This window comes from Eptesicus fuscus, chromosome 9 (assembly GCF_027574615.1).
Source record: "Eptesicus fuscus isolate TK198812 chromosome 9, DD_ASM_mEF_20220401, whole genome shotgun sequence".
In the NCBI taxonomy this organism is placed as follows: domain Eukaryota; kingdom Metazoa; phylum Chordata; class Mammalia; order Chiroptera; family Vespertilionidae; genus Eptesicus; species Eptesicus fuscus.
In genome coordinates this window covers 15,757,396-15,778,062 of record NC_072481.1, presented here as the reverse complement: position 1 = coordinate 15,778,062, position 20,667 = coordinate 15,757,396, and the positions used below count along the sequence as shown (strand labels likewise).

Genomic DNA, 20,667 nt, shown 5'->3' with positions numbered 1-20,667 from the left:
ACTGAGTGTGCAATGGGAGAGGGGGGGAGCTCAAGGATGGCTCCCAGACATCTGGTCTATGCAAATGGGTGTATGGGTCCTGAGACATGAAACAAGAAAAAGGGAGGCTGTGTTCTGCTTGGGATATGCTGAGTTTGAAGTGCTATTGGGACAACCCAGTAGAGATCTCCAAAAAATCTTCAGTTTACGTGAGAGAGCAGTATGAACTGGAATCTGAGATTTGAGGATCATTAACATATAATAGTTGGAATCATGAATGTATATAGAGTGCTCTCTGCTGCAAGTAACAGAATAATTATACTATGAGGACATTTGTTTTTTTTTTTTTTTTTTTTTTTTTTTTTTTTTTTTTTTATGAGAAAGTAGTAAGGAATTTTATTGTCAAAACAAGTAAGAGATACGAGCTTAACAGAAGACACAATAAATTAATTGTTCTCATCCTTTGAGATGCCAGGGCCTCGCTGTGGAAGACTCAGCCCAGCTCCCTATGCAGACACGACCCCTCCAAAGCAAGCACAGCAGGGATCTGAGCCAGCGCTCAGGACAAGGACCGAGCACGCCCGCGGGGAGAATGAACAGGTGCTTTCCCTGGTTCCTGTCCCCGTAAGCTCTGTGCTTACACAGGCCTGAGGCTCGCCGAGGGCAATGGTTGCGTGTAGAACCTTTTTTCATCCTTCCATGTGGCTCTTAGAAAAAGTTGCAGGTCCTGGTGACACCTGTTTCATGTGAATGTCTGGACTAGAATCTACATCTAGTTACCACCATTTTATTTTTAAAAACTTTAACATCCATTAATCTATACCAAAGCAGTAGGCTGACTTTTCTCCCTTAGAAACTTTTCTACCAAATTGGAGTTAACTTAATCTCACTTTAAAGTGCAGCAGAGGATATGCGAGACTTGTTTGTTGACAGGTGAAGAGGAGCCCTGCCCAGAACTGCCGGAGGCATCCCAGTAAGACCTGGCGCTGCCCGACAGCTACAGCGAGGGCTCCGTCTCCACGCAGGAGAAGGGTCCCTGCCAAGTCTGGCTTTTCTTCGTGCCCAGATCCCAAACGGATCGTAGGTCCCCATGCCAACAAGGATGGGCACACAGCTCCAGCCGTCAAGAGGGCCAGAGACTAGTCAGTGAGCACCCCTACTCCCCGACTTAGCCATGCCCTCGCTGACCCTGGTCTCTAAAGGAATCAAGAAGTCTTGGTTTGGGAACAACGTAAGCATTATCTACCTCGTAAGCAATGATCGAGTTCTTGTCTAGGCTAAATAATGCAAAATTAGGTGCTCAGGCCCCCATCCATCACCGCTGAGAGTACTTAGTCTAACTTTAAATTAAAGCACAAGGACAGGCTTTGCACTCACGTTTCTCAAAAACCAATTATGTCTCCAGTTCTAGCCTCAGGTTAAGGTTTAAAACAACAACAAAAGAAAACCAAACCATTCCTATGTCAGAGCCAGGGTAATAAGGAAGTGGGTGCAAGACACTCTATTCAGTCATTGGAAGAGAACGCTCTAGAAGCCGGTGGGTGTGAGCACATTCAAGTCCCGGGGTTTGAGATTATGGGTCCGAGGCGGTGGCTTCTTCCCTTCCATCACTGGGAGGTCCATCCTGGGCGGCTTGAAGGCTGCGGGGTCTTCGGCCATGCGGGTGGCCTGCATGCGCATCACTTCCATTGGCGAGGGCTTCTGGGCTCCTCTGTAGGGCTGGGTGGCAAAGCCGCCCGAATCAGACTTCTGGATGGATCTTGGTCCGAAGAGGCTCCATTTATCTGCCGAGTTCCTGTCTTTATCCCCGCTGCCGGAATCCATGGTGCTAAAATGTGGGCCAGGTAAGGCTGTGGACGAGCCCGAAGAGAACCAGCCTCTCGGCTTCTGCTTAGGCGAAGAGTGGGGGGTGCTGCTGGGGGTGGACTGGGCGGAGGCCGGCTGCTTCTCTTCCCTCGCAGTCTCTCCGCTCTGTAGTTTTAGTTTGTGGAGTGCCTCTGCCACGCGGAGGTACTTGGTCTCCTCGGTGGTAAGGCCCTTGTGAGGGGTGTAGCCAGCGTCTCTCAGCCCTGCCTGCTGCTCAAAGCGCTGGATGCTCTCCTGGGTCTGTTTTGTGATCAGAGAACTCATGATGACACGGGTGGCTTTGGCCTTCACCACTGGGACCTTGTCCATATTGTCAGTGGCCGATGACAGGGTCATGGCAGGGGAGGAGACACTGGCCTCTCCTTCCTCCACCTTGGCGAGGTGCTGATACTTGCGCTCTGGAATCACGGGCTTCCAGGGGATGCTGCCCATGTCCGATGGAGGAGGAGTCATGGGCGTAGGGTCCTCCAGGGCATCATCATAGCTGAATGCCCGGCGGCACATCCCGATGGGCAGGGACATCTTGCCTAGAGGCCCACTAGGCTCAAGAGCAGGCACTTCTGATGGTCTCGAAGCCATTGAAAGACTGGATCCGGGTACTTTTTCTATATAGATTTCAGAGCTGAGTCCCTGCCACCGGAGTGAAATGACGTTTACGCGGCCAGAGAGGTATGAGTGGGGAGCATGGTCCAGCTGCTGGGCATTAGCTAAGGCGCTCGGGCAGGGTCCATCCGTTCCAGAGAGTCTGTTTTGCCGCTGCGGAGCTGCCGACAGCCCGTGCTCCGGGACTAAACAGGCTCCGAGGACCCGCGTCTCTCTAGAGGTTGTGCCGCAGTCGGGATCCAAGCCATGGCGTGAACGTGGTGGTGTCAATCGCGACTTAAAACCCTGGGGAACCGACCAGGGAGCCTCAGGACATTTGTTAAGTTACATCTTAAATAACCAAGAAGTGGGCAGTTCTAGGGGTGGGTAACCTGGCCACACAATGACACCATTGCTTTCTCTAGTCCTTCTTTGTCCTTCTTAGGGAACTGATTTCTTCCTGAGACTTGTCCTGTCTTGGTTGAAAGACTGGACAAAACTGAGGTCATGTGAGCAACGAAGAAGCTGGCACCGTTGGGCTCCTGAGTCAAGCATATCTGGGTTCATGTCCTAGAGCCACTTCTTGCAAGCTGTGTGACCTCATACAAGTTATTTCACTTTTCTGTGGAATGAGGATTTGTGATGTTGTGATTTAAATAAGAAATATGTGTTTGATCTTTGCCCTGTTTCTGGCTCATAGCTCCCTAAACCCTTGGAATTTCCCAAGTGCTGAGAGTGATGGAGTTGTGTTTTGTTCTGTGAATGAGGTGACTTTACTTGGAAGCACCAAAGCAAGGGGGCCGGTTGCCAGGAGAACCCACCATGTGATTAGTGGGTTGGAACTTTCAGTCCCCTCTACCTCCCACTCCGGGCAGAGGAAGGGAGCTGGAGGGTGACCCAGTCACCAATTGTTAATGATTTCATCAATGTGCTTACATAATAAAGCTTCCATAAAAACCCAAGAGGGTAGGGTTTGGAGAGCTTCCAGACTTATAAAGAGGTGGAGATCCTGGAAGTGTACGCGGACAACCAAGGGGTCCGTGCTGCCTGTCACTACTCCAGCCGATTACGCAGAGACAGGGTTGAATCATATATGAGCGTTTATTCTAATCCTGCCGGCAATATGGGAGAGCAGCAGATCGTCCACAAACGTCTACTCTGCAGCCCACTATAAGCCAGCTGCTTGCACAGGTAGAAGTACAAAGGAAAGTAGGCAAACGGGCAGATGGCCAGTTTACAGATATGCAAAGGGGCTTAGTGATATGCAAGGGCTGGGCTTACATGGGGAAATAGCCAAAGGGTAGGCCAAATGGTCAGTTAACAGGTAAGCAGCCTGGCGACTTGCAAAGGCCTACAGGAATGCAAAAAGGCCTGGGGATCTTAGTGATTCTGATTGTTAATCTTTCCATGATAATGGGCAGCTCCAAATGGGGAGGGTAGGCAGCATTTCCCGGTGAAGCTCCCAGGTCCTGAGTGCAGCTTCTAGCCAAGTAAGAATATGCCTTCTCTAATCAGAATAAAACAATCACGGTTAACAGAGCATGGTTAATATTTCTTACAATACTAGGTGGTTCCCCAGCATTCTGTTTCTGCCCCCTTTCAGGAGAATGGTGCCCCTGGAGAGGGCATGGAAGTTCCATGCCCCTCCCCACATACCGCAGATCTGACGCAGAGGGATGGGCTCAGAGAGAGGGGCTGCCCTGCCCCTATCGTGGGAGCTGCCCAGGACTCCAGAGGAGGGATGGACCTGATTGTGGTCGGTGAGGGGGTACTGGCTATTAACCCTGACAATCCCATTGGCCCATTCTCGGGGTCCCATCCCTGGCTCACCAGCCTGATGTGGGAGGAGACTAATTTCTGGAGGAAACTCTGGGTCCCCAGTCTTCCCCCAAGTCTGCCCACGAACAAGCTGTTCTTGTTTACGACCCCCATCTCAGGGGAACAGTGATTGCTCATCCCTACATGTGATTTGAGAGGCCGCTCTTGCAGGCCTGGAGGAAACTCAAGCCCCGCCAGCCGTGCTGGCACCGGAATGCTCAGCTGGTCCCCTCCTGGGGCTCATGTGACCAGGGTCCGGCTATAAATATCAGAGGGGCCTCAGACCAAGACAGAATTTGGGCGCCAGGAGAAGAAGGTCAAGAGGCTCCGGGCGGGTGTTTTGTGACAAAGGCAAGACCCCAGGTCTGCTTAGAGCGAGGCAGGTAAAGGAGGCAGCCAGGTGGGCCCCACGCCGCTGGACAGTATGGATTATAAATCAAGCCTGATCCAGGATGGGAACCCCCTGGAGAACCTGGAGAAGCAGCTGATCTGTCCCATCTGCCTGGAGATGTTTACCAAGCCGGTGGTCATCTTGCCATGTCAGCACAACCTCTGCCGGAAGTGTGCCAACGACATCTTCCAGGTCAGTGCTGGGCATGGCCTAGTCCTGGGGGCTCAGAGGGCTCCTCAGCTCTCCTGTGATGAAAGCTCTTTTCTCTCAGCCCAGGATCCTCCTAAACCACGGCCGGGCAGGACCTTTCCCCTGCAAAGGCCTCTGGACTGGGCTGAGGGGGCTGGGGCGGTGGCTCTGGCTGCCCAATTCCATTTCCATGACGCACGTTTCCCCTCCCCACCCTGCCGGCAGCTCTGCCACCCGCCACCTCTGTCCTGAGCACCGCAGTTGACTCTTCAATCAGGAGTCAAATGCCACAAGTGATAAGTGGGGGAAGCAGGGGAGAGGAGAAAGAAACCAGACCCCGGGGGCTGGAGCCAGCTCCCTGGTGGAAGGGGGCCCAGAGCTGTAGGAGGAGGGAGGGTGGGAGGCACTGAGCAGTAGAGGCATTTTCCCTTTTGAGGCTGTTCCCTCAGATATAGGGCAGGAGGGGCTTCCTCTCCTAAGGAAGGAGTGAGAATGGATGTCCTGGCTGGGAGGCAGGACTCCAGGTTTCCCAGAAGCACTTGATCAATGTTCTCTCACTATTTTATCTTTAAAGTAGCGGCCCTAATCACTAGCTCTAATTAAAATGCCCATTCGATGAACGGGCAAACTGAGGCTTGGAGGGATAAGGTTGCTTGCCCAAAGTCACTCAGACAATAACCGTGACTTGAACCCAGGCCTGCTGACTCTCAAACCTGCTGATGGCTTAGTGCTTACCAGGTGCTCCCTGTGTGAGTGAGCTGTCTCTCATCTCAGGACAGGGGGCTGCGGTTCATGATTTGACCAGAGAATGGTTGGGGTAAGCAGTGGGGAGGATAACCTGGAGATTAGAAAGGGCAGGGGCTGAGGAGGGAGCCCAGGCCTCACCTCTGCCCTTGCCACCCACAGGCCGCAAACCCCTACTGGTCCAGCCGGGGTGGCTCGATGTCCATGACTGGAGGCCGTTTCCGCTGCCCGTCCTGCCGCCACGAGGTGATCATGGACCGCCACGGAGTGTACGGCCTCCAGAGGAATCTGCTGGTGGAGAACATCATTGACATCTACAAGCTGGAGTGCTCAAGGTCAGTTCGCCCGCTGCTGGGAGGCCGGCCTCCTGCCCTAGCTGCTCTGTGCCCAGCTCTCCCAGGCTCCTTCCTCCTTCATCGGCTCCAGATCCAGTCCCCTGGGTGGACGAGCTAACTAGCCAGTCCAGAGAGTGTGTCCCTCACCCTCAGGCAGGAACAGAGGCTTACCCTCTCCCCCAACCCTGGTTCTCCGTGTCACTCAGCGAATGGGAAGGGGCCCAGGCTGTCCTCCTGAAAGATACGGTAGGAACCAGAGGCCAGACAAGCTGTGAGAGGGACAGAGAGAGGCACTAGGGACAGCTAAGTGGCCCCGATAAGCAGAGAAAGCGCCCAGTGAGAACACAGTCAGTTTCTCCATAGCAGCGACTTTCAGCTGGTGTGCCATGGCACACTGGTGTGTCACAAGAATTTTTAAGACATGCAATACCTGACTACTTAGTCAGGGGCACTGACCTCTTTTCCCTTAGATTGTCAAATAAAAGATAATAGCCAACACAATAGCCATCTGGTGTTAATGAATCAAAATTATACCTTTTTTTTTGGTCAGATTATAAAAAATATATATTTTTTTATGTGCCACAGAATTTTAGTAATTAATTTACATGTACCATGAGATGAAAAAGGTTGAAATCACCCAGCCAGTGTGGCTCAGTGGTTGAGTATCTACCCATGAACCAAGAGGTTCCCCGTTTGATTCCCGGTTGGGGCCCGATCCCCAATGGGGGGTGGGCAGGAGGCAGTTTCCATCTCTCTATCCCTCTCCCTTTCTCTCTCTCTAAAACACACAAACACACACACACACACACACACACACACACACACACATATGTATATGAAAAAGGTTGAAATCACCGTTCTATAATGATAGCAACAGCTAAGGTCCCATGTGCTGGGAGGCACAGCACCAGGCGGCACTGGGAATGCTTTTTCCTGCTGCTTCACACCACCCCTATGGGTCAGGCATGACTGTTTCACAGATGAAGAAGCTCAGGTTCAAAGAGGTGAAGTCAGTTGTCCAAGGTTGCCCAGCTGGGAAGTGTAAGAGCTGGGAGTGGGACCAGTGACGGAGTTCTATGTCTCCCTAATTTTAGAATAGCGGTTCTTTCTCAGGCAGAATTTGTGAGTGGTGGAGGTTGTGTGCTGTTGGGCCTCAGATTGGAGAGAGACGCAGCTACAAGGGAGATCTTTACCAATCAGGACATCCTGACAGCTTCCCGGCTGCTGACCTCACAGCCCTGATGGTCCTACAGGCAGTGTCCTGCCCAAGGAAAGGGGACAGAGCAGTCCTAGTGAGAAAAGGCCCGGCCTGGGGACTGTTTGCTAGTCTGACTGTTACTAATGCGTTGTAGGATCCTGGGTAAGTCTTTGGGCCTTCATTTCCCTTGCTTGCAGAGGGAGCAGTAAGATTTGTTTTGTGACTGTATAGGATTTTGATGGGAAATGTTACAAATATCAAATATTTACCGAACACCCACTGTGTGTAGGCTCTGTACTAAGTATGTCCCATGCATTATCACTATTTAATTCTTACAATAATCTTGTAAGACATTCTTACCCTCATTTTACAATAAGGGGGCTCAGAGAGGTTCAGAGATTTGTTCAAAGCCACTCAGCTTGCAAGTGGTGAAGCTGAGAGGGAGTGTCCCATGATGAATACTTCTAACTGCTATTGTCTCTCATGTTGCTAGGGCTCAACACTACAAAAATGCAAATATATTTTTGATCATTATAATCATAACAAAATCAACATTGCACCAAAATATTAGCCCACCCAGTGTTGACCTATGAAGTGCATGTTCTGTTTGAAACCTCTGAGGCCTTTCTACATAGTTGGATGACAATGCTAGCTGCCCTTGGGGGGGCCTGCCCTGTGCCAGGCACTACACATTCATTCCAGACAACTCCTGCCATGATCCCAGTAGCTCTGGGAGGAAACCAAAGCTCAGAGAAGTGAAAGCAGTTGTCCAAGGTCACAGAATGAATACATTCAGGACAATATGGATTCAAACCAGGATGCGGAAGCTGGGCTTGGGAGGTGCCTGCTATGTTAGGGGCTGGGAAGTCAGAGGTAGTACAGACACGGTGTTGACTCTAAATGAGTGCGGGGTATAGGGGAGGTAAAACCTAGACTCTCCCCAAATGAATCTCGGGTAGGAGGTAACCAATGTCCTGAGCGAGGCACAAATAACATGCCAGAGACCCTGAATGGAGAGAGAGAAAAAAGGAGAAAGACATTCTAAGAATGAATGTTTGGGAAGGAAGAGACTAGACCCTGGAAACAATCTCTGGACTAGAAGTCCGGCTTGTGCTGGGCTGTTGGACAGCCCTGAGCTGCCCATTAATGGCTGTGTGACTTGGGACACACACACTGCTTTCTTCTCTGAGCCTCGGGACACCCTCCTGGGATGCTTGCTTATCTACTCCCTCCTCTGCGCAAGGCACTGTACACTGCAGATTCAGGAGTGAAGAGAATAGGCAAGTTCCCCTGCTTTAATGGAGGTTACAGTCTGGTGGGTTAAATATAGAATTCAATGAGGCCATGAGAGTAAATTGCTTCACTTAGAGCCCAGCCTGCAGAAACCGAGAGCTATGGTGACTATAATTAGAGCAAATGAACTTTAGCCTCCCCTACCCTGACTTGCTGAGTGACCTTGGGCAAGTCAATTCACCTTTCTGGGGCCCAGTTTCCTCTTCTTGAAAATGTCTCTAGATCTGATGACTTTGAGATTCTACCACCCTTCCCATGTCCAGGCCAACTCCATCACCGGGGTTTGAGCCCTAGTCTACGGAGACAGCCTTGGTGTCATTGGCTTCCCTGGTCCTGGGTCCCCGGAGGATTAAACAAAAAGGATTAAGGACATCTAACCACTGAGAACTTGGGTCATAGATCTGAGGAGGAGCTGTGATTGGCGCTGAGGGAGGAGGCAGAGACTCGGACCCCGCCTTATGACTTGTGTCTCTTCCACTTCAGTAGGCCCCTGCAGAAGGGCAGCCACCCTATGTGCAAGGAGCACGAAGATGAGAAAATCAACATCTACTGCCTCACGTGTGAGATGCCCACATGCTCCATGTGCAAGGTGTTTGGAGCCCACCAGGCCTGTGAGGTGGCCCCGCTGCAGAGTGTCTTCCAGGGACAAAAGGTACTGGCCTGAGCCACTTCCACCCCCAGCCTGGGCCTGTTGGGCATGACCCCATGATTCAGGCTGTGGATTTGATCCCTGCAGATCTGCTGAGCCGGCCTTTCAATAATGGTCCTTCTGAAGGGACTTCCCAGGCTGCAGGGACAGCAGTTCTTGCCTTCCTGGGGGAGGTGGCTGAGCTCATGGGTTATACTTAGAGCCACTTGAGAGCACCTGGGTGTGGCCACAGGGGAGAGACCAGACCCCAGGGCCAGGCCACCAGGGAACGTCTCAGGCCATGAATTCTACATCCCAGTGTGCTCTGGGCCCCGGTCCTCTCCTCTGGAGGGAAGGCCATCCTCTTGGATGGGAGGAGGGGGACACCCGTTTGGCCAGCCAGATCAGGCGAATCAACCCTGGCGATCAATGGGGTGACAGATGTCGCAGCCAGATAGCCCTCACACCTGATCTCTCTATTTTAGAACTCCCAACTGTATTTCTTTTCTTCATCCCTCCCTTCTTAGAAACAAGCCCCTCCTCTACCAGTACCTTGCTGTGTATTTTAAGCAGCTCACTTCCCCTCTCTGTGCTTCATCTGTAAAATAAAGGAAACAGTATCTTATATTCTCTGCTCTGGACCTCAGAAAGAGGGGCCAGACAGCTACTGCCGGCTCTTTCTAGCAGAGAGGGGAGTGAGGGTGCCATTGTGCTGCCAAATCCCAAGAGGGCAGGCCCTGAGACTATTTCTGTCTCTCCTCTCCTGACCCCCACCCCTCCTCCCATCTAGACGGAACTGAGTAACTGTATCTCCATGCTGGTGGCGGGGAACGACCGCGTGCAGACCATCATCACTCAGCTGGAGGACTCCAGTCGAGTGACCAAGGTGAGGGGACAGAGCAGCTCTGCCTGGGGTTTGAAGCCTCCAGTGCAGCCTGGTCTTCGGGGCAAAGGCTCACCCATGGCTTGTGACTCAAGGTTGGGGCCTGGAGTAGGGTGTTCCAGCAGGAATGGTGAGGAGGGGTGGACTAATCCACTAATTCACTAATCCATTGATTCGTTATACATTGATCCATTAATCCACTTATTCAGCAAATGCTTCTTGAGCACTCCTGTGTCAGCCCCTGCCAAAGGATCTGGGGATGGGGTGGTGAACAAGACAGACCCCCATCCCACCAATAATTCCCAGTATTCTTTTGTTAGCATTGGTAGTTTTAATTTTTTTAAATTGATTTTTAGAGAGAGGAAGGGAGAGGGAGGGAGGGAGGGAAGGAGGGAGGGGGAGAGAGAGAGAGAGAGAGAGAGAGATTGATGTGAGAGAGAAACATGGATCAGCTGCCTCCTACATGCCCCCTTCCAGGGATCAAGCCCACAACCGGGCATGTGCCCTGACCAGGAATGGAACCAGCAACTGTACTAAGCATGGGATGATGCCCAAGCAATTGATCCACACCTGCTAGGGCCAGCATTGGTAGTGTTTAGGCCATTGTTTTCTGTGTGCTATAGACCAAGGTTTTAAACCTTAAAGTACATACAAATCACCCTAGGGCAGTGATGGCGAACCTATGACATGCGTGTCAGCACTGACACACGTAACCATTTCTGATGACATGCGGCCGCATGCCGAGGATGAAACATTTGCTGCTCCTGAGGATGAAACATTTGTGACTAGAATCTTGGAGTTAGTTTTTTCCTCAAAGTGACACACTACCCAAGTTATGCTCAGTTTTTTGGCAAAGTTTGACACACCAAGCTCAAAAGGTTGCCCATCACTGCCCTAGGGTCTTGTTAAAATTTAAGTTTTGATTCAGTAGGTCTGGAATGAGGCATGCGATTCTGCTTTTCTAACAAACTCTCAGGGTTTGCCCAGGTTGCTGGTCCATGGACCACACTTTGAGTAGCAAGACTGTAGAGGCAGAAGGAAACTTCTGTTTCTACAAAAGCATCTATGATTTTTTTTCACTTGGGATGGGGCCCTGGAAATCAGACAGGGGGGAGGGATCATTGTATTGTTGATAGACAAAGAGTGTGTGTTAGGTAGGTTCGAAGGAAGGAAGGGGACATTATTACCACCCGTGATGGGACTCCCAGACTGATAAGTAATGCTAGAACCCGAGTCTGATGAGATGCTATTATTATACCCATTTTACAGATAAGAAACTGAGGTGTAACATCTGTGTTGATGAGAAGAGGGCTCAATGAGGAGGTCATTAGGGGAGGAGCTGCTTCTCCTCCTCTACTATGACCAAATGATGCAGAGCTGCTTGAATCCAGTCTTGGTCCTAAAATGGGAGGAAGAGCGAGATTTTGGAGACACACAGGAGCGCCAGAATATATATCATTTCATTTGACCCTAGAGTCTCTATTTTTTGAGGAAGAGGGTTGCTTTCTCCATGACCCTAGACTCCAAACATGTACCGAGTAGCTATGAAAAATTAGTAAGTGCTTTCTTCTTACTAAGCCTTCATTTTATCTGCGTAAAACGAGGGTGTAGTAAGACCTTTTCCAGCTTTTAAAAAATATTTTTTATTAATTTTTAGAGAGAGACAAATATCGATCTGCTGCCTCCTGCACGCCTCCCACTGGGGATGGAGCCCACAACCTGAGCATGTGCCCTGACCAGGAATTGAACCATGGCCTCCTGGTTCACGGGCCTGTGCTCAACCACCGAGCCACACCAGCCAGGGCTGACCTCTTCTCGCTTTAGAGCCATTGTTCCTAGTACATCCATCCTAGAAAGGAAGTGTTGGGGATAGGGAGGACCCCACAGGCTGTGACTCCCAGATGTGTCCCCCCAGGAAAACAGCCACCAGGTGAAGGAAGAGCTGAGCCAGAAGTTTGACGTGCTGTATGCCATCCTGGATGAGAAGAAGAGTGAGTTGCTACAGCGGATCACGCAGGAGCAGGAGGAGAAGCTCAGCTTCATTGAGGCCCTCATCCAGCAGTACCGGGAGCAACTGGACAAGTCCACCAAGCTGGTGGAGACAGCCATCCAGTCTCTGGACGAGCCTGGTGGAGCCATCTTCCTCTTGGTGAGTAGGACTAGGAGGGTGTGTGCAGAATCACGTCAACTCAACCGCTCTGTCTAAAGTTCAAGTCATGCTCCTCCACTGACCATCCATATGCCCTCGGGCAAGTCACTGAAACCTCCCAGAGGCCCATTTTCCTCATCTGTAAAATGAGCCTGAGACAATCCCTATTTAAGCCTATTAATTGAGCACCTACTATAGGTCAGCCACTGAGGGAGAGACACAGAGATGTATGAGACGCAGGCCTGCCCTAGAAGAGCTTATTGGGGGAGACAGAAAAGGATCAGCTATAAGGTCCTACAGTTCAGTTCTTTTATAAAAATTTCCTAAACACCTACCACAGGCCAGGCTTTGTGCTAGGCATCGGCTATAAAAAAGTGATTAGGATAAGATTCTCATCTTGGAGAGTCCAGGGATTAAGGTGTTTAGACTGATATCCCTAAAATCCAAGCTTCCTGCCAGGACAATGGGAGGGGCCTAGAGCAGCGGTCGCCAACCGGTGGTCTGCGGACCACTGGTGGTCCATGAGGTCCGAAAGGTTGGCGACCACTGGCCTAGAGTGATCACCAAGACCTGTGCAGACCACGGACAGAGGAAAGATGCACGTTCTGTTCCGCTCAGCGTGGGGAGCAGGTCACGGCGAGGCTAGGGAATGGCACCAAGGCCCATCTGCAGCAGCCAATCTCTGGTTTTGCTGATTTCCTGGAACTACCCCTAATGCAATCCTAACCCTTTGCTCTCTCTCCCCCACAGAGTGCCAAGAAACTCATCAAAAGGTCAGTCTCTCCCCAGGGCTGTGATCCAAGGCCCTCGCTCCCACCAGGGCCTCCCGCTTTGCATTAGGGCTGCTGGGAGGGTTTCAGCCCAGGCTGGCTTTCCTGGCCTTGGTGTGATTCCCTGCTTTCTTGCACCTGTACTTGCTTGTGACTGGAGAGGAAATACTCCACCACTCCAGGGGGAGCCTCTGGGTGCAAGGCCTGGGTGTGGGCATAGCATGTGCACTGTGTGCTTGGAGCTAAAACACCCCATCCCTGCACTAAACCCCCTCATCTCTCTCTCTTTCTCCCTCCACCCTCTCCACCCCACATCCCCTACAGCATTGTGGAAGCTTCCAAAGGTTGCCAGCTGGGGAAGACAGAGCAGGGCTTTGAAAACATGGACTACTTCACTTTGGATTTAGAGCACATAGCAGACACCCTGAGGACCATCGACTTTGGGACAGGTGAGGGGGGAGGTGACTTGTCTATTTCCCTGCTCGACCCCTGGAAATCAGCTTCCCTTCCACTGCATCCCATGTGGAAACAGATACACTAGCAAAGATGCCCAGATGTCAACCAACTTCTGGAGGCGCTGAGAGCTGAGCACAGTGCCTGCTCCATAATTGTTGCTCAATAAGTGATCCTTGCAGGGAGGTGTCTTGGGCTGTAGGAAGAGCATGGCGTCTGGAGACAGGCAGACCCAAGTTTGAATCTGGAGCTGCCATTTGTTATCTGTGTGACCTTTGGCGAACCCCTCCACCTCTCTGAGCTTCATTTTTTCTAACTTTAAAAATTAGGTTAGCCCTAGCCAGTTTGGCTCAGTGGATAGAATGTCAGCCTGCGGACCAAAGGGTTCCAGGTTCAATTCTGGTCAAGGGCACATACCTTGGTTGCAGGCTCTTCCCTGGCCCAGGCCTTGGTTGGGGCTCATGCAGGAAGCAACAAATCAATGTGTTTCTCTCACATCGATGTTTCTCTCTGTCTTTTTCTCTCTTTTCCACTCTCTCTAAAAATCAATGGAAAAATGTCTTCAGGTGAGGACTAAAAAAAAATTAGGTTAGAAGTGGGCCTGCTAATAATGACTACCTCTTGGTGCTGTTGCAACAAATTGTAAGATATTGATAGAAAAGAGTTTGTAGAGTACTAAACATGTCCTAGTTAGTGCCTAAAGCCAGCCTTAGCTTCAGCTTTTTCATGCTATCATCTATGAATACTCAGGTACCTTAATTTATCTATACCATGTCCTCATTTCTGTTTATAATTACTCTTCCATAGAGTACCTATAATAATTGTAACAATGTAACCATAACAGTAATAAGGGGAAACGGAGGCAACCCGATGAAGAACAAAGATGTTAATAATTTGCTTAAGATCACAGTTGAAAGGTAGCTATTTAGCGACAGAGAAAGAGAGAATGGGATCCAATTCTGCCGAATGTTGCATTGCTCTGATAGGTGATGCTTCAATGACCAGGGCAGAGAGAGGTGTCAGGAATAGGGAAGAATCGTACATGGGCTGGCATGAGAAAGCTCGGCTCTCCCACAAGCCTGCGGAATCTGGTGTTGCATCTATTCTCAGAGCACCAGATGCACCTCGTCTGTGGGTGAGGACAAAAATGCATCCCAAAGCTGAGATGTTGGCAGATGTGGGTACAGCCATTGCTGTAGATCACCTGTTCCGCTTTACCCTCCCGAAGCTAAGATATTCAAGAGGGGATCATGCTGTGCGAACAGCATGGCCTTGTGAAGACCTGCATGGCCTTCTGTCATCTCCCCAAGCCTCAGTTTCCTGAGAGGAAAACGGGGAGAGAACCACACCAATAGCTACCATTTATTAAGCACTTTCTTTGTCCCGGGCACTAGGCCCTTGACATAAATTCTATCATTTAGTACAGCTTCATGAGGTAGTTTCTGTGGTCATCTCCATTGTGAAAGCCAAGGCAGGGTAAGAGTCTCGTGGAGGCCACACAGCTAGTAAGTAGCCCACGAGGATGCCACCAAGAGCCATCTGGCTCACAAGGCCCTCGTGAGGATTATATGGGACAATGCGTGTCCAGCGCTCAGCACAACTTTTGGCACAGAAAGTCCTCAGCAATGCTGCTATCAGTAGTTGTGCATAGGTCCTAGGTAGGTGGCTGAAATTTTGAGCATGTCATTTTGGAGGCATTTACTCCTTCAAGCCTCTTCCCAGACACTCTGGACAAATATTCTGACTCTGTGGTGACCCCCTCACAGCCCCAAAGGATTAAGGACTGGCTTTGGAGAGGGGGTGGGGAGGAGGCATGTTCCCTGCTGGCAGAGCTTGAAGGTGATATCCCAGGAGGGGAAAATAAGGGCACAGGTTGCAGCTCAGTCAGTCTGTCTGGGGCTCAGCTTCAGAGAGCCCAGGAGCACGAGGCCCCAGAAGTGTTCCCCACCCCCAGCCACTCCCAGTAGGCTGAGGAATGAGGAAAGGGGGACAAGGAGTGCTAGGCTAGCAGATTCCAAAGACTGGCAAATTCCTTCAAGACAAGGACTCTGCTTGCTGAGAATTAAGGTGCTCTTGTCCCGTCTCCACAGGTGATGTTTACCTGTCTCGCTGAGAGGTGGGCAGAAGTCCAGGGTGCCCACCAAAGTCCCCTTTGGTCACAGGCAGATCAGGTGACAGCAGCTGCTGCAGCTGTTGGAACAAAGGAGCCTCTTGAGCCTCCCTCCCTGGAGGTGCAGGAGGGAAGGGGCGGGAAGAGACAGGAGGAAGCCCACCTCTGTGCAGCTTGGGTTTGGCAAGCCCATCACCTCCTGGCCTACTGATGTCATGGCATGGCCAGTTGATCCTGAGTGGGCATCAGAAAGGGTTGGGATGGCCCTAGCTGGTTTGGCTCAGTGGATAGAGCATCGGCCTGTAGACTGAAGAGTCCAGGGTTCAATTCTGATCAAGGGCACATGCCCAGGTTGCAGGATTAACCCCCAGTGGGGGGCATGCAGGAGGCAGCCAATCAATGATTCTCTCTCATCATTGATGTTTCTATCTCTCTCTCTCCCTTCCTCTCTGAAATCAATTAAAACATTTTTTTTTCTTTTTTTAAAGAAAGGATTGGGATCAGTGTTGTCTCCAGCCAGTCCCCCTCTGAGCAGCTCCTCTGAGAAACCAGCCTATCCTAACACTGTTGTTCTTTGTCACACACAGATGAGGAAGAGGAAGAGTTCATTGAAGAAGATCAGGAAGAGGAAGAGTCCACAGAGGGCAAGGAAGAAGGTAAGAAATCCATCTTCATTCATCCATTCATTCAACATGAGATGCTGACTGTGTGCAAAGTGCTGTGCTGGACATTGGGGATGATGCCAATATATGATGATGATCCCAATATGTGTAAACCTTTTAAGGATTAAGTCCTGCTCCCTATACCCTTAGGAAAAAAACCTCCAAACTATTCATAATAAAAAGCTCCCAATTTTATATATAATGACCTATATCTAGCTTGGCCAGTTGGCTCAGTAGTTGAATGTCGACCTCTGAACCAGTAGGTCACAGTTCGATTCCTGGTCAGGGCACATGCCCAGGTTTCGGGCTCGATCCCCAGTGTGGGGCATGCAGGAGACAGCCAATCAATGATTCTCTCTCATCATTGATGTTTCTCCCTCTCCCTTCCTCTCTGAAATCAATAAAATTATATTATAAAATAAATGAATAAATAAATAAAATGACCTATATCTATATGCAAAGCAGTGCAGCATAACAGACATAAATGACAGAGCACTCATGAGCCAAGCTTGGTCCACTGAGGTATTTTGTTTGGCCAGCACAATGTTTAAATTTTTTTAAATCAGTTACCCACACTTAAAAAATTAGGAGATTATTTTAAAGGATTGTTTTATTTTATTTTTTTATTATTTATTTATTTTCATGAATCCTCACCTGAGGATATTTTTTTCCATTGATTTTTAGAGAGAGTGGAAGAGAGGGGGAGAGATATAGAGAGAAACATCGATTGGTTACCTTCCACATGCACCCTAACCTGGGATTGAACCCACAACCTTGGTATGTTCCCTGACTGGGAATTGAACCCACCACCTTTAAACCAAAAAATTTTTTATTGTTGAAAGTATTCCATATGTCCCCTTCCCCGCCCCCCATTGTCCTCTTCCAGCCTGCCCCTGGCCCCCCACACCCACCACCTTTTGAAGTACGAGAGGACTCTTCAACCAACTGAAGAGTCACACCAGCCAGAGCTTAAAGGATTTATTTAAAAGGAGACTTCAAGGCAGGGGAGGGTTGGTGAGTGGGATGAGGTCAACCAATAGATTTGTGTGCACACATGCATAACCCACGGACACAGACAATAGGCCTGGGCTGGGGGTTGGGGTGGCTAGAAGAGATCAATAGAGGAAAAAAGGGGACAAATGTAATGCTTTCAACAATATAGTTTGTTGGTTTTTTTAAAAAATAAATTTCAGCTGAGAATCTGGATTTCCACCTCCTTGTAAAGTTTTGGAAAGAGCTAACAATGTTGGGCGTGCCCTTCTCTCTCAGTCCAAGAGTTGGCGCTGGGCAGTGGCTGCCCCCTTTGCATGGGGCATGCACTTGCCAGTTTTCCCAGACCACCACTGTCAGCCTTCCTGCTCTCACTCATGTCATCTGCTGGCCCCTGTTGGCACCCGAGTTTGCCAACCTGGAAGACTACAGTTAAGAGTTCTGAATTGCAGCTTTCTCACGGACTGGTGGTGTGATCTTGGGTAGATCACCACTTTTCTGGGCTACTCATCTTGGCACGTGGGCATAATAGTACTGACCTCAAAAGATTATAATGGAGAGTACATTAGAGAATCTTTTAACACAGTGTCTGTACATAGGAAGGACATGTTTGCTAATTAACGTATGTTTCCTAATGTTACTATTACTATTTTTAAACATATTTTTATTGATTTTTTTTTTTTTAAATTTTTTTTAGAGAGAGAGAGAGAGAAAGGGAAAGGGAAATAGAAACATCAGTGAGAGAGGACATGACATTGATTGGCTGCTTCCCACATGCCCCTCACCAGATATCAGATATCCAGCTGTAACCCAGGCATGTGCCCTGACTGGGAAATTGAACTGGTGACTTCTTGATGCCTGGTGGATGTTCAACTACTAAGCCACACTGACTGGGCTAATGTAATTATTTTAAAAGCCAGGTTATTATTGGAACTAAATTCCAATCCAGTTGAAACATACAGAGTAGTCTTTTGGAATTTTGTATTGAATGTGCAATTCAGTTTTGTTTTGGCAACTAAATTCTATTTTTCTTTAAAAAGAAACAGGCGCCCTGGACAGTTTGGCTTAGTGGATAGAGCGTCAGCCTGTGGATTGAAGGGTCTCAGGTTTGATTCCAGTCAAGGGCACGTGCCCTGGTTGCGGGCTTGATCCCCATTAGGGGGTGTGTAGGAGGCAGCCAATCGATCAATGATTCTCTCTCATCATTGATGTTTCTATATATCCTTCTCCCTTCCTCTCTGAAATCAATAAAAAAAATATTACAAAAAAAAGGAAGAGGCCAGGCAGGAATTGGAGTTTGATCATTTTGTCACTACAGCTTATCCCCGAGTCCCCGTCTCACTTGGTGTTTCTTTTTCTTTCAGGACACCAGTAAGGAGTTGGATGAGGAAGAGACCTCTAGATGCAGAGAGACTGGGAAGGGTGGGATGGGCCCAGCTGCCTTGGTGACAGGCCCAGGGTGGGAGGGGTCGGGGCCCCTGGAGGGACAATGGGGAGGTGTGTCTTCTCTCTGCTCCTGAGAGCAGGGACTAGGAGTAGGACCCCCACCGCTGTGTCCAGCAGCCACTGAAGCAGAGTTGGAAATGTGCTTGAAACAACCACACAGGACACTTTTCTACATTGGTGCAAAATGGAATATTTTGTACATTTTTAAAATGTGATTTTTGTATATACTTGTATATGTATGCCAATTTGGTGCTTTTTGTAAAGGAACTTTTGTATGATAATGCCCGGTCATTGTGACTGGTGATTGTTAGATAGAGGGTAATGTACTGTATTTCAGTGTCTATTCCTGACAGAGGGGATGGTAACTGAGTTTGTTATATGTTGTTTCAATAAATGCACAGTGCTCTCTTCCTGTTATTGCCAAAGGAGTTGGGGTTTTGTTCAGCCTTTTTTTCTGGAGACTTCAGATGGACAGAGGCCTGATAGGAAGTGTGTGGCCAGAGGGAGCCAGTAATGGCAAGGCTAGGCTTCTGTCCCACCCAAGAAGAGCTCTTTACATCAGCATTTCCCAATGGAAAACTGGCCCTGAGATGGTCCCCAAGACACAGGGGTGATGCCCGTTCTCTGCTCTCTGGGAAACAGAACCTGGGGCAGAACTTCAATGTTTTAGTCTAGATACACTCCCAGGGCAGTCCGATGAGGGAAAGTGGAAGCAAGGCAGGACAGGAGAGAAGCAAAGTGTCGCAGAGACCCGGTCTTTGCTCAGTCACATGAGATATTTCTAGCCGGTCATAAAGAGCACAGCCAACCCAAAGAGTTCCTCAGAGGGAAGAAGGGAGATCTTTTATCTGCTGGCTCCTTTCATCTCTTGTCTCAGAATTGAAGTTTGTCTCCCAGAGTGTTAATTCCACTTCCAGGTTGCATCACTTGGCCCCTTTGGGCAGTTGCTGGGGAAGCTAAACTAGATGGCACACCATCAATGGACTATGCGGGGAGTGGGAGGAGTAGAACCTCTGTGGTCCAGTGGGTTGGGCATGGGTGCTGGAGTTGCACAATGGATGCACTGCTGGTTCCCAAATTTACTCCAGGAAGGTCACGATGGCCACCAGTTCCAGCGGATGAGGCGATGGCCAAGGCCAAAGTAGCACCAACGCTTTCCATGAACAAGGAACCAAGGGGCTGGGAGAGAGATGAAACTGATTGAATCAAAGACGGTGCATTCATTGGGTCTGAGACACCTTGGACTTATACATTTGAGGAACACTGCAGAGTCTGTCCCACCTTTTTGACATTCAGAACACAGTAGAACGTTAAGGGCTGTGAGTAGTCCTGCCATAAACAAAGCGATGTGACTTTAGACAATGACTGGTCCATCAAGTTTATGGTGTTTGGAATACTGCCTGATCTTTAAGGCTCTTCGTAGTTTCTTGTTGTTTTAAAGAATATATTTTTATTTATTTCAGAGAGGAAGGGAGAGGGAGAGAAAAATAGAAACATCAATGATGAGAGTCATTGATTGGCTGCCTCCTGCACACCCCCCACTGGGGATCGAGCCCGCAACCCCAGGTATGTGCCCTTCACCGGAATCGAACCCAGGACTCTTCAGTCCACAGGCTGACACTCTATCCACTAAGCCAAACCAGCTCAGGCAGGCTCCTAATAGTTTTTGGTGGATTGAATATTTAACCAGCTAGGGCTGTTCTGAATAATTTTTAAAAAATTTATCCATTTCCCAATTTATCCATTTATGTGACATCCTCCAGAATTAATGATCTATAGAACTCATTTTATGAAAGTGCTTGAAACTGTTAATGTAAAAAAAACCATTGAAACCTGTAAAGAATTTTTGTGAGTTTATTTGAGCCAAACTGTGGACATATGCAGGGAAGCAGAACCTCAACGAATTGAGATAATGCTCCGGAGAATGGCGGGTTACATCTGTATTTATACATTGCCATCAAAGGAGGGACATAGGTGGGTTACGTGAAATCCATTGGTGATAGATTAAGGAGGTGGGATAAAGCAAAGCAGGAGAAACCCCTGGGATTGGATAAAAAGTAAAATGATGGACACATACGTAGGTGGGTGCAGGAACAATTAACATAACAATGAAGGAATTTGTGATATCTGTCCTGGCGCCCAGGCACATTAGGTTGTGCCCCAAGGGGTCCAGAAAAAGGG

At 49.3% G+C, this 20,667-nt stretch overlaps 2 protein-coding genes across 3 annotated transcripts; one reads left to right on the top strand and one right to left on the bottom strand.

Annotated features, from left to right (window-relative positions):
• Nucleotides 1-358: 358 nt before the first annotated feature.
• On the bottom strand, nt 359-2,753 carry LOC129147061 (putative monooxygenase p33MONOX). Its single transcript, XM_054720432.1, has one exon. It carries the CDS (start codon nt 2,422-2,424, stop codon nt 1,507-1,509), a length of 918 nt encoding a protein of 305 aa, XP_054576407.1. The 5' UTR covers nt 2,425-2,753; the 3' UTR covers nt 359-1,506.
• Nucleotides 2,754-4,552: 1,799 nt separating this feature from the next.
• On the top strand, nt 4,553-18,915 carry TRIM63 (tripartite motif containing 63). Of its 2 annotated transcripts, none has more exons than XM_028155276.2 (9): nt 4,553-4,828; nt 5,732-5,904; nt 8,882-9,047; nt 9,814-9,909; nt 11,822-12,055; nt 12,806-12,828; nt 13,150-13,274; nt 15,976-16,044; nt 18,405-18,915. In XM_028155276.2, exons 1-9 carry the CDS (start codon nt 4,670-4,672, stop codon nt 18,413-18,415), a joined length of 1,056 nt encoding a protein of 351 aa, XP_028011077.1. In that variant the 5' UTR covers nt 4,553-4,669; the 3' UTR covers nt 18,416-18,915. The 2 variants fall into 2 exon arrangements, with proteins under 2 accessions (XP_028011077.1, XP_028011076.1); XM_028155275.2 differs by having other exon boundaries at nt 8,879-9,047.
• The last annotated feature ends 1,752 nt before the right edge of the window (nt 18,916-20,667 follow it).

Excerpts from the sequence above, each read along its gene's own strand:
- TRIM63 (XM_028155275.2), top strand. The coding sequence starts at position 4,670 with ATGGATTATAAATCAAGCCTGATCCAGGATGGGAACCCCCTGGAGAAC. Across the intron at positions 9,048-9,813 it reads GTGTCTTCCAGGGACAAAAG|ACGGAACTGAGTAACTGTAT; the intron begins GTACTGGCCTGA and ends CCTCCCATCTAG. Across the intron at positions 12,829-13,149 it reads GCCAAGAAACTCATCAAAAG|CATTGTGGAAGCTTCCAAAG; the intron begins GTCAGTCTCTCC and ends CATCCCCTACAG.
- LOC129147061 (XM_054720432.1), bottom strand. The coding sequence starts at position 2,424 with ATGGCTTCGAGACCATCAGAAGTGCCTGCTCTTGAGCCTAGTGGGCCT.